General features: G+C 37.5%; 1 protein-coding gene across 2 annotated transcripts in view; it reads left to right on the plus strand.

Moving 5' to 3' along the window:
- CPNE8 (copine 8) overlaps window positions 1-13305 on the plus strand; it is a 185152-nt gene that overhangs the window by 43471 nt on the left and 128376 nt on the right. For both annotated transcript variants that reach the window (XM_081128758.1, XM_081128759.1), the window contains one exon: window positions 3795-3834. In XM_081128758.1, the coding sequence (XP_080984884.1) occupies window positions 3795-3834 (40 nt within the window). The remainder of the gene's footprint in view (window positions 1-3794; window positions 3835-13305) is intronic.

The raw sequence follows: 13305 nt of genomic DNA on the forward strand, positions 1-13305 counted from the left end.
TTTATTTAGAGTATAACCCGAGCACTGTCCATAGCAGTGCTTTGCATTTTACAGGTTTTTGGCTATATGTTTATTGAAATAGTAAGTGAACAGTTTAACCACGTAGAAATGCTGGGCAGTATATATGGACATGCCTAGTAGATTTCTTAAAAGTCCTGCATACACTCCACGCTGATCTCATCTACTCTGTGGGGTACGTCTCTCAGAGCTTTAAGTTTTTCTCAGCTGCTGCTTGTTAAAGTACATGCATCCCTGCCTAACTATGGTTTCTTTTTTATCACTTCATGGCCTCATATTTTTAAGACACAGGCTGCTTGATATTTTTGATATTTTCAATACCCTTGTGATTTTTGATACTGAATCAGGCATATTAAAATATTATTGTTAAAATCAACTCCCTGTCCACAGAGAATCTAGAGTCATTCTGTTTATAAGATATTATTATTGAGTTTTTATTCCACAGAGATAAATTGTGGTGATTATTGAAGTATTTGGATAGTGTTAAAAGGAAATCTATTGAGAGGGAAAAGTATAACATATTATATGTGCTTAATATATTGAAATAATTAGAGAGCTTATGAACGTCACAAGTATTTAAAAAATAAATATTTTAAATAGCTGAAAACAATAAGGTATACCATGCTGTCACACTTTGTAAAGATTTTTGAAATTTTATTTGAAAAAGTCATAATTTGTTTCCCTATGTAAAAAATAAAAAAGGCCTCTACTATTAGTAGTTTCTCGTTTTCCTCTAAAATGTGTCCAGTAGAATAACCTGCAGTGCTTGTTTAAAAAACAGAATTTTATACAAGTCCCTTTCCTTCAAGGCTTGTAGGAGTTCTAAGTATTCATTATATTTATCAAGTAAAAAGTTTTATGCCACCTTTGGTTTTTATTTCCTTGCAACTCCTTTTGAAGTCATAAAAATGAGGCTCATGAGTAAAAAAGTAGTGGAATGCAATGATTTCCTGACCATGTTTATCATGGAGATTGTGTATAGTGTTATTTAAAAGCAGACATGTAAATCAGGTAGAATGGGGTTTGATTCTCCCACTGTTCAGGGCCTCCATGGTAATTTTAAAACTCAATTTTCCTTTTTTCTTACACCAGCAAGGTACCCCCTTAATTTTTCCCCTCTATTAGACTTAACTGTATCCTGAAACCAGCCATTATTCTGTGATTCTTTGTTCTCTCTTTACTTCCCCTTCTCTCTTTCTTCTTTCTCATTCATCTGTATTCTTTTCTCTCATTTAAAAGTAATAAATATTTATTATAAACTTTAAATAATATAGGCATTGAAAAAGTGAAAGTTCCTTGTTATCCCAATACCAAGAAATTGTTAGACTTCTTCCAGTAATTGTCCCGACACTGTCAATCCCAGTTTTCCCTATTGGTTAGGGGCTTCATTATTTAAGGGTCTAATTTCATGACTTGGAGTCACTTTTTTATGAGAACATCTCCCTCTGTTCATCGTTGTTCATCCTTCACTTTAGAGCCTTCACCTCAGGCTCAGTTCCCGTCCTCTCCTCTCAGTTGGGTCAGCGACAGTAGCAGCTGGGGCTGTCCTGTCAACTACTTGCCGGGGAGACAGGAGGTGACCAGCTGAAAGGGAGGGGGGTGGGGGGGCAGGGATGTGGGTCTCCTACCTCCCGAAAAATCTAGTCCTTAGAGGATACCAGCCTCAAGGGCCCTGTGCTGAGCACCCTGCTTGTCCCCTCCCTGTGGAGGAGGCACTAGAAGGACACTATTCCTTACTCCTCAGCTCTCTAGGCCTTTCCTAGGGCCGTGACCTGACATTCTCTCCCATTGGCAGCGAAAGGGGGGACCTGCAGGCAGGTTCTATAGCTGACCGGGGAACCGGACGCTGTCCTCCTCTTCTCATGAGCACCCCACATTTTGGAGCTCCCCTTCCCTTGCCTTTGGGCAGTGGAAAGGCCCTCCTCCTGCCCTCCCAAGAGCCAGGGAGTGGGCTGCCACTTTAAGAGCAAGCTTTGTGGAGAAGGGCCTGACTCATCCATTGGCAGCGCTGCGCTAAGCATGGGGATATTTAGCTTCTTTTGTTTTCAGCCTTGGACATTAGTGGGAATTTTAGAATACAGGAGTAATTCCAGTCAACATCTGTTACCGTGTAATAGAAAACATAACCCTCAGGATCCGACCAGATCAGTTCTTGCCCATCAGGTACTCTAATAATGAGATTTCAGTAGGGAGATGAAGTTGTTTACAAGATTCTCCGTAGTAAATTTAGGCACAGTGGGGTGCACCCTGCTCAGGGTAAAGGACGGAGCTTCCTGCTTTGCAATGTTTTCTCCCTTCCTTAAGGAAGGAGAGTGTAACACTCATAGACCTAGACTGACAGATAGACCTAGACAGACACAGAGAGAGAGAGAGAGTAACCATTAGGATGTAGTGTTTATGTTCTGACCTGTGAGGGTGAGGACCAGAGTTAGTCTTGATACTTTTAGAAAAGTTAGAAGGAAAATTCCATCGATAGAAAAATCACTGTCATTTCAAATGCATTGTAATTCAACATATTATCTACAGCCTTTAGAGGTATGCAGTAAATTACCTATTTTTGAGATAATAGCATTTAAAAAGCTTTGCTAAAGACAATGGAAGAAGGTTGTATTTGAAGATAAACCTTCGTGATGAAACATAAACTCTTTTCTTTTTGCTTCTTTTAACAGAACATGCCTTGTAATTTCTCCCCAGTTTACATGAAATCCTTTATAGCAAAACAGTTTCCAGGACTAATTCTTGGGAAGGAGCCAGTACAATTATGTTTCACCTTTGATACTGCTGCAGTTGCTAATTTCAATCTTATCCTTAAAAAAATCTTGAAAAAGAGAAGTTTCTTGGATAAGAAGCATTTTTTTGGTTTTTTTTACGAACATCTGCAGGTCTTTAGAAGAGGTAGGCCATTTGCTGATTTAAAATTCTAGGGTACAGTGTTGAGAGTGCTCAGGTCGTCCTGCAGTGAGGGGAGTGATTCCCCCGAGGCAGGTATTTGCATCAGATAATTTTAAAGCCAACGTGTGGTAAACAGATTTTGCTAAGGAACAAGTGCACCTCTGCCCAGATCAGTACACTCTGTGGACTCCGATCCTGGGCCTCTTATTGATTGAGATCCTTTGTTTCTTTGTGAAAATATTCTTGTTATGTGAGAGGGAAGACTTTAATTAATCTTACAAAGTGGCAGTTAATTTTTGTTAAGAAGCTACGCACAAAGAATGTGCGAGAAATATGATTTGGGAGAAAGACTGGAGCCCGTACAAATATTTTTGTATTCAAGAATTCAGCAAATTCTGGTCCTTTTGACTCCTAGTGATCTTACTATTTCTATAAATTCTTTAAAAAGAGGGGCCAAAGTGATAGTGAATGATATTTCCCCAGGATCTCTTCAAGAAAATATTCATTTCTAGTACCAACTCTAGTCTAAAACAGGACATATATAGTAGTCCTATAGAAACACATTTTTCTTTCTGTAAAATACATGTTTTTCTCCAAGTTCTGTGACTGGGGAAAAATAATGTCTCCTTCCTTTAGCCAACTTTCCAAGTTAACAACAGTATTTAAGATATTAAATAAGAATTAAAATGTATACTAATGACAGGCTGTCACCAGCCTCTCTGTTTCTTTAACGGTATCCAGAGAAGAGGAATTGCAGTTTTGGGGGAATTTTGAATAATATTAGAACACTATTTGCTTCACAGGAAAGAGAAGTTTTAAACTTGTTTTATCAAAGCAGCTGTATGTTACGGAAATAATTTGAGTTTTATGTTTTAATCTTTTAGGTACGATGTTGATTCAAAGAGCCCTAACTTGTCCAAACATGTAAGTTCATATTTTATGTTTTTTATGATGTTTGTATAATATAAATTATAATATGATTTATGATTGGTATTTATGTTGATATATTAATATTAAACTTATATACTCATAACCTTCCTGTCATAATTGTCATAGAAAATAAATGACATTTTAAAGGACCCTAGAATAACGTTTGGAAGAGCTTTTTAAAGAAAGGTACCTTCAGTATGTGAAATGACTTTGTCTTTATTTTTTATTTTTTTAATGAAATGATGTCAGTTTCCTGCAATGTTGGAAGTTGGGTCAGGTTAAGAACGATGAAGCAGTGAGCCTGTGGATTTTGGGGCGGCTTCCCTTCGGAGAGAATGGGAGTACGTAGTTAGGTGCAGGCAGGGGGATTTGCTATTCCACTGTTCTTGTAGTTAATTTGTTCAACAATATTCTTGAAGTACCTCCTCATGCCGGGCCCTATGCCAGTTTCTTAGGGTACAATTCGAGCAAGACAGATGTAGAGTGTGTCCTCAAGTCTCTCACAGTCTCTTTTTTCTGATCTTTCCATTCATCTATCGTTAAGAGCTCTACTCACCAGGCAACGAGGAATACCTGGGGAATTTAGAGGTTCAGGAGCGGGGTGTCAGAGGGAGGCAGATGAAGAGGCGGAGGTGGGAAGGGAGGGATGGGAGTGGGGTTCTCTGGCTAGGCGTTGGTGGTCCGGGTCAGCCTGTTTATTGGCCCGTGGGATTGGAATTAGGCCAGACCTAGTAGGAAGGGCTCAATGGGGGTGAAAAAAAGCATTCTGGAAGGGATTGAACTAGGTGCCATGTGAAATCTGAGTACAGAGAAGGAAAGCTGGCAGCTGTACCAGGGTTGAGAGGCCAGCTGGACTAATAATTAGTCCATGTCCAGAGGCTCAGGAGGGTCAGATTTTCCACTTTTCCATTGTTGTAAGTTATTAACTAGAATAGAATATATACGATACATGATTACATGTGATATATGATATATATGATTTCCAGTGTGGTTTGGAGAAGAGGAATGCTTTATTTTAGAGAAGAGAGGGGGTATAAGGGGTGATCCCAAGCTCACAGATTGATTTGGTAAAACTGGGACCCTGGGTATGGTGGTAAAAATCATAATTCACTGATCCTTTCTTTCATTAAAGGAATATTTATGATATTTATTTTTGTTATGAAGCATAGAGCAGAAGCATTTGAAGATTCAAAGAACAGTCTGTTTGATTGACTTTTCCACAAATTGAAAAAAAAATGCTGTAATAAGCTCATCCTTTCCATAAGTAAAGTTCAATGTAGTCACCGAGTCACCTTCCTCCTCCTCCTCATAAAATTTACAGCATTGTGGCTGGACATGTAAAATTTCCATAGCTTTGTATTGGAAGTTTTCTAAATTTCATTGGAAGATCAGAAAAGGATCCACATTTTTTAGTCAAAATTGCTTAGTTGCTAGGGAAGAAAATGCATTCACCATCTCACATGCAGGTGGTTTATTAAAGGGACTTAGGGCATTTCATGTGATGTGTAACTTGCCTTTATGGGAACTGAAGTAGAAACCGGGGTAGTGGATTGGGTCTGAGACAGCTATTTCTCTCTCTCTCTCTCTCTCTCTCTCTCTCTCTCCCCAGCCCCCCTTTCAGGCCACATATTGTTTGCACTGTGACTTTTCTCTGAGCTTCTGTTTCTCTCTGAAGATCACATTTCTCTGTTTATCATTGTGTATTTAAGGAAAATGACCTCCCTAACCCTGACTGGACATAGACTTTCAAGGGCCCACTCTCCCTGATGGAACTTCTCCATTTCTTGCTCAAACTGGCCTTCAGAGGGCGTGATAACTGGGCAATTCAGGACATTCCCATGGGTTGGATATTTTGAGGGTGAGTGTGAATGTGGTGACATGCGGTCCTTGCCAGCCTAGCTGCCTTGAGTTCCGGGCAGAGAGCAGCGGTGGGATAGGAAGGTACCTCACACCCGGTTCACTCCATCTTTCTTCAATAATCACTAATGCCTAAATATTATGTAGGAGCTGTCTTATTTTTAGTTGATTCATTCTTTTATTTTTTTAAATTTACTTTTCAGTTACAGTTGACACACAATCATGTATTAGTTTCAGGTGTACAACGCAGTGATTAGACATTTATATACTGTATGAAGAGATCAACCCAATAAGTCTAGTACCCATCTGACATCATGCATAATTATTACAGTATTATTAACTATATCCCCTGTGTAATTTACATCCCTGTGGCTATTTTTTCCCCCTGTGACTATTTTCATAACTGGGAATTTGTACTTCCTAATCCCTTTCACATTTTCCACCCATTTCCCCACCCCCACCCCCCCATCTGGTGACCATCAATCTGTTCTCTGTATCTTGGAGTTTGTTTCTATTTTGTTTGTTTATTTATGTTGTCTTTTCAGATTAGTGTTTTGGATTTCTTTGGAAGTAGAAATGCTGGGTCATATGGTAATTCTGTGTTTAATGTTTTGAGGAGCCTCCATACTGTTTGCTGTAGAGGCTGTACCAATTTTCAGTCCCATACAAGTGTATGGGTTCCCTTTTCTCCACATCCTCACCAATATTTGTTGTTTGTTGGTTTATTGATGGTAGCCATTCTGACAAGTGTGAGGTTATATCTTATTGTGGTTTTTATTTGCATTTCTCTAGTGACTAGTGATCTTGAGTATCTTTTTTGTATGTCTGTTGGCCATCTGTTTGTCCTCTTGGGAGAAATGTCGATTTAGGTCCTTTGCCCATTTTTAAATTTGATTGGTGTGTTTTTTTGTTTTTGTTTTTTGTGTTTAAGTTGTATGGTTCCTTATATATTTTGAATATTAACTCCTTATCAGATGTATCATTGGGGAGTGTCTTCTCCCATTCAGTAGGTTGTCTTTGTTTTGTTGATGGTGAGTTATGCCTTGTAGAAGTCTTGAATGTATATATCTTTTCAATTTTTAAAAACATATAAAATGGCTTTTTTATTCCTATAAGAAAAGTTTTGTCTTCCTCCTGGTAAAAATTATTGTCTTGACTCTGCTTATCCACGTGATATCTCCTTTACTGTCTTCTCACCAGCCTACTTCCTTACAGAACAGCCTAGGTTTCTCTTGTAACTTCTTTTTCACTTACTGCATTCTGGTTTCTATTTCTGCTTAAACTACTCGGACGTAGGTCAAAGCAACTTCTAGTGGCCTCTGTTCATTCTTTACTCTACTTGGCCTCCCCATTATTTGAAATACCTCTTTGACTTCCGTGGAAATTTCTCCGTTGTTTCTTTTCCTAGCTCTGTTTACTCATAATCTATCATGTTTTAGTTTCTCTTTACTCTCCTGTCCTTTACTATTAGTGCTTCTTAGAATTTTACTTGCAATTTTCATCTCATCTTACTGTATAAGCTCTTCATGGGAGATCACGACCTTTTCCATGTGTAACCCTGATGACTCCCAAGTGTCTATCCCTCTGTGACCTCAGCAAAGCCAAGTTCCAAGTGCTTGTTAGATATTGCCCAGTAGATATTTTGCAGAAGACTAAAACTCATCTATATATATATGTATAACCTTTACCATTCCCGATTTTGCTCCTCTACCTATATTATCTATCTTGAGAATTATCATCAACACAGTAGATTTGGTGGAACTGTTTAGTGGAATTCTCAAGTGAAGTGGTTTAACATCTCCCTCTCCTTGTGTTTCAGGGTTAGTCTTCCTTAACCTCTACCTGTTAGAAAAGAAAGCTGTTAGGTTGAAACTTAGATGTATTGTCAACCTCTAATTTATTTATTTGCCGGTTTGTTTGTTTGTTCATTCATTTGTTCATAGTAGTGAGGATGGACTTTATCAAAATTTCCATACAGTTTCCCTGGTCTTTATTATGACAAAAACATTTCGAATTTCTGAAATAATTCCTTAGAAAAAGATACACCTAGTTTTTTAACAACTAAGAATGAAAAAAATCAATGGCACCGGCAATATTGGCTCACTTAACACTGTAACACAGTGTTCTAGGGAAATTTCAAAAGGAACTGAGAACCAAATTGTGTTTAACTTAAAACACATTGAACCCACCTCTCTCAAAGTTGGGGACTCTGAGATACTACATCTGGGCCATTCTACGCAAGGCTGGAGCGCTGCTTTTAGAGAATCGTGATAGTCCCTCCCCAGGGGAGACCCTGGAAAGCTCTGACAGCCCAGGCAGTTGCAGAAAGTCATCCTTTTGGAAGTCATGTTTCTTGTTCCATCATCACATCTTTATGAATCTTATCCCATTTCCTTGCCTGAGTAGAAACTGAGCACTAACTCTTTCAAGTGGAATTGCTAAGCATCTCCCTCCCCTTGTATTTCAGGGTCAGTCTTTTTTAATCTCTTTCTATCTCACACACAGCATCTAGTGAGTCAACAGATTATGTTCATTCTAACAAAGACTTGTTTCCCTTCTGTCTTTTATACTTTCTTGTTGTTACTGCCTTAGTTCAGATTCTCATCCCCTTTCTCCTAAAATATTACATAGCCTCCTATAGTTCCTGTGGTTTATATTATCTTATATTTTAATGTATTCTGTGCATTATCCTCCGTTATCTTAAAATATATATTTAGTAAGCAATACAACTTAGTTGATAGGAGCCTGAGTTTATAAGTGAATGAAACATGTCAAAAAAGGAAAGAAATGTGTCTTTGTGTTGCTATAAGAATTTTGGTTAGAAGTTAACAACAAAAGCCCTTCCTTATTTAAACACATCTAAGTACAGATTTTAGGTAAAAGAGCATATAACTCATTCAACTCAAATGAATTCAGGAGGCATTTGGAAGATCAGAGGAACCAATAAATAAGCTAAGTTTATTCCCTGAGGATACAATTCTTTAAAAATGTGGTTGTCTTCCTGCCAATTTTGCAAAGTGAAATAAAATGTGGAACCTTTTAGGAAAGACTGCTAATTGCCTGGGCTTGCATGTGGAGTGCAGGCACTTGTCTTTTACAACAGGAATTTGGTAGCAAGAGAGACCCCTTAACAATAATAAAATATTTTTATGAAAATATAGAACTGTACCTTAGGTTTCTGACATTGCAGATGAACATTTGGTAAGCTGATAAAGAATCGGTATAAATTTAATTGATATTATTGATGGTGCAAAAGTTTTTAGTGGAGAAACATTATGATCCAGGCTGACTTATGAAATCCAGGGGCATATTCCTTTAGATGATTTACCCATTTTGTGATTCTCTGAGGAAATTACTTTACTAAAATATTATCCCCCCAAAGTGTTAGATGCTATGAACAAAATCTGATATTTTGAATTCCAGCTTTGTTCTCTAAGTTGCTGTTAAACCCACTCATCTTAATGCCATCAGCAGAACTACATGGCATACTTTCATTTGCATAATTGCATCAGCCAAATTATTAATGAAAAGTTTAATAACAGGCCCATAATTTGTATATCTAAGATTCTGCTTGGTGTTCAGAATCAGATGACATTGAAACTGCACTTGGTGTACTAAATTTTCATACCCACGAGGCAATCCAAAATGCATTTATCCATTTGGTTGACCACGGAAGGTACCCACTAATATTTTTATTTTAAACATGTTAATGGCCCTTGGGTTATTTTGGCCACAAAACAACAGCCTTCAGTGAAGATGGGTATGTTCTTTAATATATTTTCTAAATATATATAAACCTCCACATATAGATCAGTTGTATTTGAAAATTTTATTTGAAAGATAATTGTTTGTGCCGTGAAATATATTTTCTCATACGAATAGGTTTATAAGTGGAGCAAGATTCTTTCATTAGAATAAAAGACAGCTTAACTCATAGATAACTCTAATGTACAGTCATACAATCAGGCAAATAATAAATATATTCTAGGCAATGTTCTAGTGCTGAGGAATATTGTAATCAAGACAAACATGGTCCATGTCCTGAAACAGCTTACATTTTTGGAGTTGTGTAGGTGGAGTGGGTGGATTTATTCAATAGAAATTAATGCAAATTAATGGTTAAGATAACTTTTTTATAGCACTTATGTTAATAAGATAGTGATACTGAGCTCAGCTGGTGTGGCTCAGTGGTTGAACATCAACCTATGATCCAAGATATCGTGATTCAATTCCCAGTCAGGGCACATGCCGGGGTTGTGGGCTCGATCCCCAGCAGGGGGTGTGCAGGAGGCAGCTGATCAGTGACTCTCTCATCATTGATGTTTCTATCTCTCTCAAAAATTAATAAAGACATAATTTTTATAAAAGATTGTGATACTGAGGGAGAGTGACTGATGAAGCCCATTAATTAGAAGCTTAGGTTTCTCTCAGCCAGACAGCGTGATTCTGCACCAGTGCTCACCCTGGGTGCACTTATTAAAGAGAAGGAAGAAACTACTGAGAATCTAGAGGAAAAGCATTCCAGGCAAAAGGAACAGCAATACAAAGACTCAGGAAAAATTTGGAATATTGGTGTGACTGAAAGATAGCTACCCTACATAGAATATTGTGAATGATGAGGAGAGTGGAGTAAAATAGTTTGGAAAGGTACACAGGATTCAGATGATGTGGAGATTTGGAGGCCATGGTTAAAAAAAAAGGTGTGGATTTTTTTCATGGATTTTACCGGAGGATGATGTGATCTTATTTATACATTTAAATAACGACTGGCAGCTGAAGTAGAGAATGGTGATAATGAAGCAAGACTGGATTTAAAGAGACTATTGAGGAGGTCACTGAGAGGACATGATTGCTGGTTGACCAGCGAGCTGGACCCAGGCCATCTGAGCTGCTTTCCCACCTCCCCTGTCCTTAAAATGTTTGTTCTGATCATAGCTGGAGCCATCTCAAGAACACAGACTTGAGAGAGTAATATGTCGTTAGACTATTTGGACTGAATACATGACTGAAGCCCATTAAGGCCTCTATATAAACTTTTAAGATTTTGGAGGGTGGAGGTAGCGATGCACTTGTTTTTTTTGGCTGCCCAAGACAAGCCTAGTGTGTAAGTTCCCTTGCTAATGAAAACTGTCACCTACCAATCTGGAGTGGTCTGCCTCTTTCTTTGGTCTCTTCTTGCCTTTTGTGTTGGGGGGGACATTTTCCGATTTCACCCAGGGAACTCCCATGGTTGGGAACCAACAGAGACCAGTTGTAAGACTGCTGTCATTTGGCTAGGTGAACATTTGGTGAGTAGAGCCTTTGAAGTAGTAACAAGTGATCAGATTTGGAATGTACTTTGGTGATGTGTTTGCTGATGAATTAGACAGCAGGTATGAAGAGAAGAGAGGTCAGAATGACTGCTAGGTTAGTGGTGAGAGCAACTGGATAAATGATGGAACAGTTTTTTTGCAGTGGAGTCCACTGAGAAGGAAGAGGTTGAAGTGATGGAAGTAAGGACAGTAAAATCAGTGATCAGGGCAGATTTACATTGGTTGAGACCCCAAGAGAATACAACTGGAAAGACAGATTAGGCCATGTCTGGAGACTAGAGATGTAGATTTGGGAACCATCAGCCTATTGAGTTGAAACTCAATAAAGTTATTTAATAAAAGTATAAATGGAGAAGAGAAGAAGATAGAGCCTTGGGGGAGCTTCAGCACTTAGAGATTTGGTGGAAGATTAGCCAGAATTATCACCGTACACGGCTGGCCAGGCGATGCCACTTTCCAGTTCGGACTCTCCAATGGCTTCCCTCCACACTTATCGATGAAATTCACAGTCTGCCTCTGGCCCTTCCTACCCTCCTCTCCTCCCATTGTCTTTTTTGCTCTTTTTCCACTAACCTCACTGGCTCTCTTGCTTTTCCCTGAACACCCCAGTCATATTCTTATCTCATGGTTTCCAAGTGTTAAATATATGTGTTGTGGATAATTTTTATAAAAAATTGTTTAGATCAGTGACCATGTACTCATTGCTGAAAGCGTAATTTTCATTCAACTACCTTACTCAACTGCCTTCATTTGGACTCTTAGCAAGCAAAAAATATTTTGAAAATTAACAGTTATGCTGAAGGGAAATAAATAAATAAATTTAGCTTTAGAAAATAATTTTGGAATTGTATATGATTTAACTACTAATGTCTGAGTTCAGGACTTTTTATTAATCTCTTGAAGTTAGGATTAGCATTTTTGGTTTGTAGATCAATCCATTAATTAAATAGACAAATTCTTGCTTGAAAAAAAAAGCTGCATTATAGTAATGTAGTAAGGTTAAAATGTGACAAATTGTTTCTACTAAAATTATGAATCCAATCATTTTATATTAAGGTTGCCTATTCCCCAAACAGCATATAGACGTGCTAACAACCAGTCACTAATGGAGCAAAGAAGCACCTTGTTTGATTATTAGAAATTATTGCCTTATTAGTACATAGTGCACAATATAATGAAGTCACACCTTGATCTTTAAAGTTGGTATTAGTATGAATACATTAAATCAAAGGAAGTCAGCAATATTAGGAGAGAGTTCCAACAATAAAATAGTAGTAGATAATGTCAACAATAAAATTTCACAGGTAATACAAACTTTCCTCACCAATTTTTTTTCTCTCATTAGGTTAAAATATTGTTAAAGCAAGACATTTTGTATCACTTATTCTCTCTTGCTCTTACTGGCGTAGTATGAATGTGTTTAGAGTCAGTATAATGAACCCAGGGTAGAAGAAATTAATGGAGGCAAATGATGACTCTATCTATCAAGAAATTGAATGATTAACTCCTGGAGAGTTGACTGCATTCAATTACTGTGCTGTATTAAAACTTTAGCTATCAATAGCCTAGTCAATGTCATTTAATTTAAATTGTTTATTAATTAGAGATATTATATTTCAGGTGTTCATTGGACCACTTTATAAACCAAGAAAGCCATTTATTTTTATTTTTTATTTTTAAATATATCTTTATTGATTCCAGAGAGAGGAAAGGAGAGGGAGAGAGAGAGATAGAAACATCAATGATGAGAGGGTCATTGATCGAGCCTGCAACCCGGGCATGTGCCCTGACCGGGAATCGAACCCCGATCGCCTGGATCCTAGGTCGATGCTTAACCGCTGAGCCACGCCCGGTCGGGCCCAAGAAAGCCATTTAAAGATTATCTTTTTAGACCTTTTAGAAGAAAGATACCATGCTATTGAATACTTATGAAATTGTTAATGATGATGCTAATGATAAACTGCATGCATTAGTTAGCTTTGTAATAGTATAGAAATCATCATTTTCACTTATCATTAATGCCTCTTGATTTATATTACCATGGTTGGAAGAAATGTCATTCTTTTACATACATATACTAGTTAACTTGTAAGATAAGTTGGTGTATAAGACACATTAGGATTTTATAATGACACTCAAAATGAGCATTTGTATTGACCATAAATGTAAAATGGTTTTGGAAAAGAAATATTTTATGATATATATGTATTTATATATATATATAAAATTATAAAATATACTATTTTATTCACATAATTATGGTATCTCCAGTACCGGCATCTAGTGGTGGGTGATA

This window comes from Miniopterus schreibersii (assembly GCF_964146895.1).
Source record: "Miniopterus schreibersii genome assembly, chromosome: 2".
NCBI classification, from domain to species: Eukaryota; Metazoa; Chordata; class Mammalia; order Chiroptera; family Miniopteridae; genus Miniopterus; species Miniopterus schreibersii.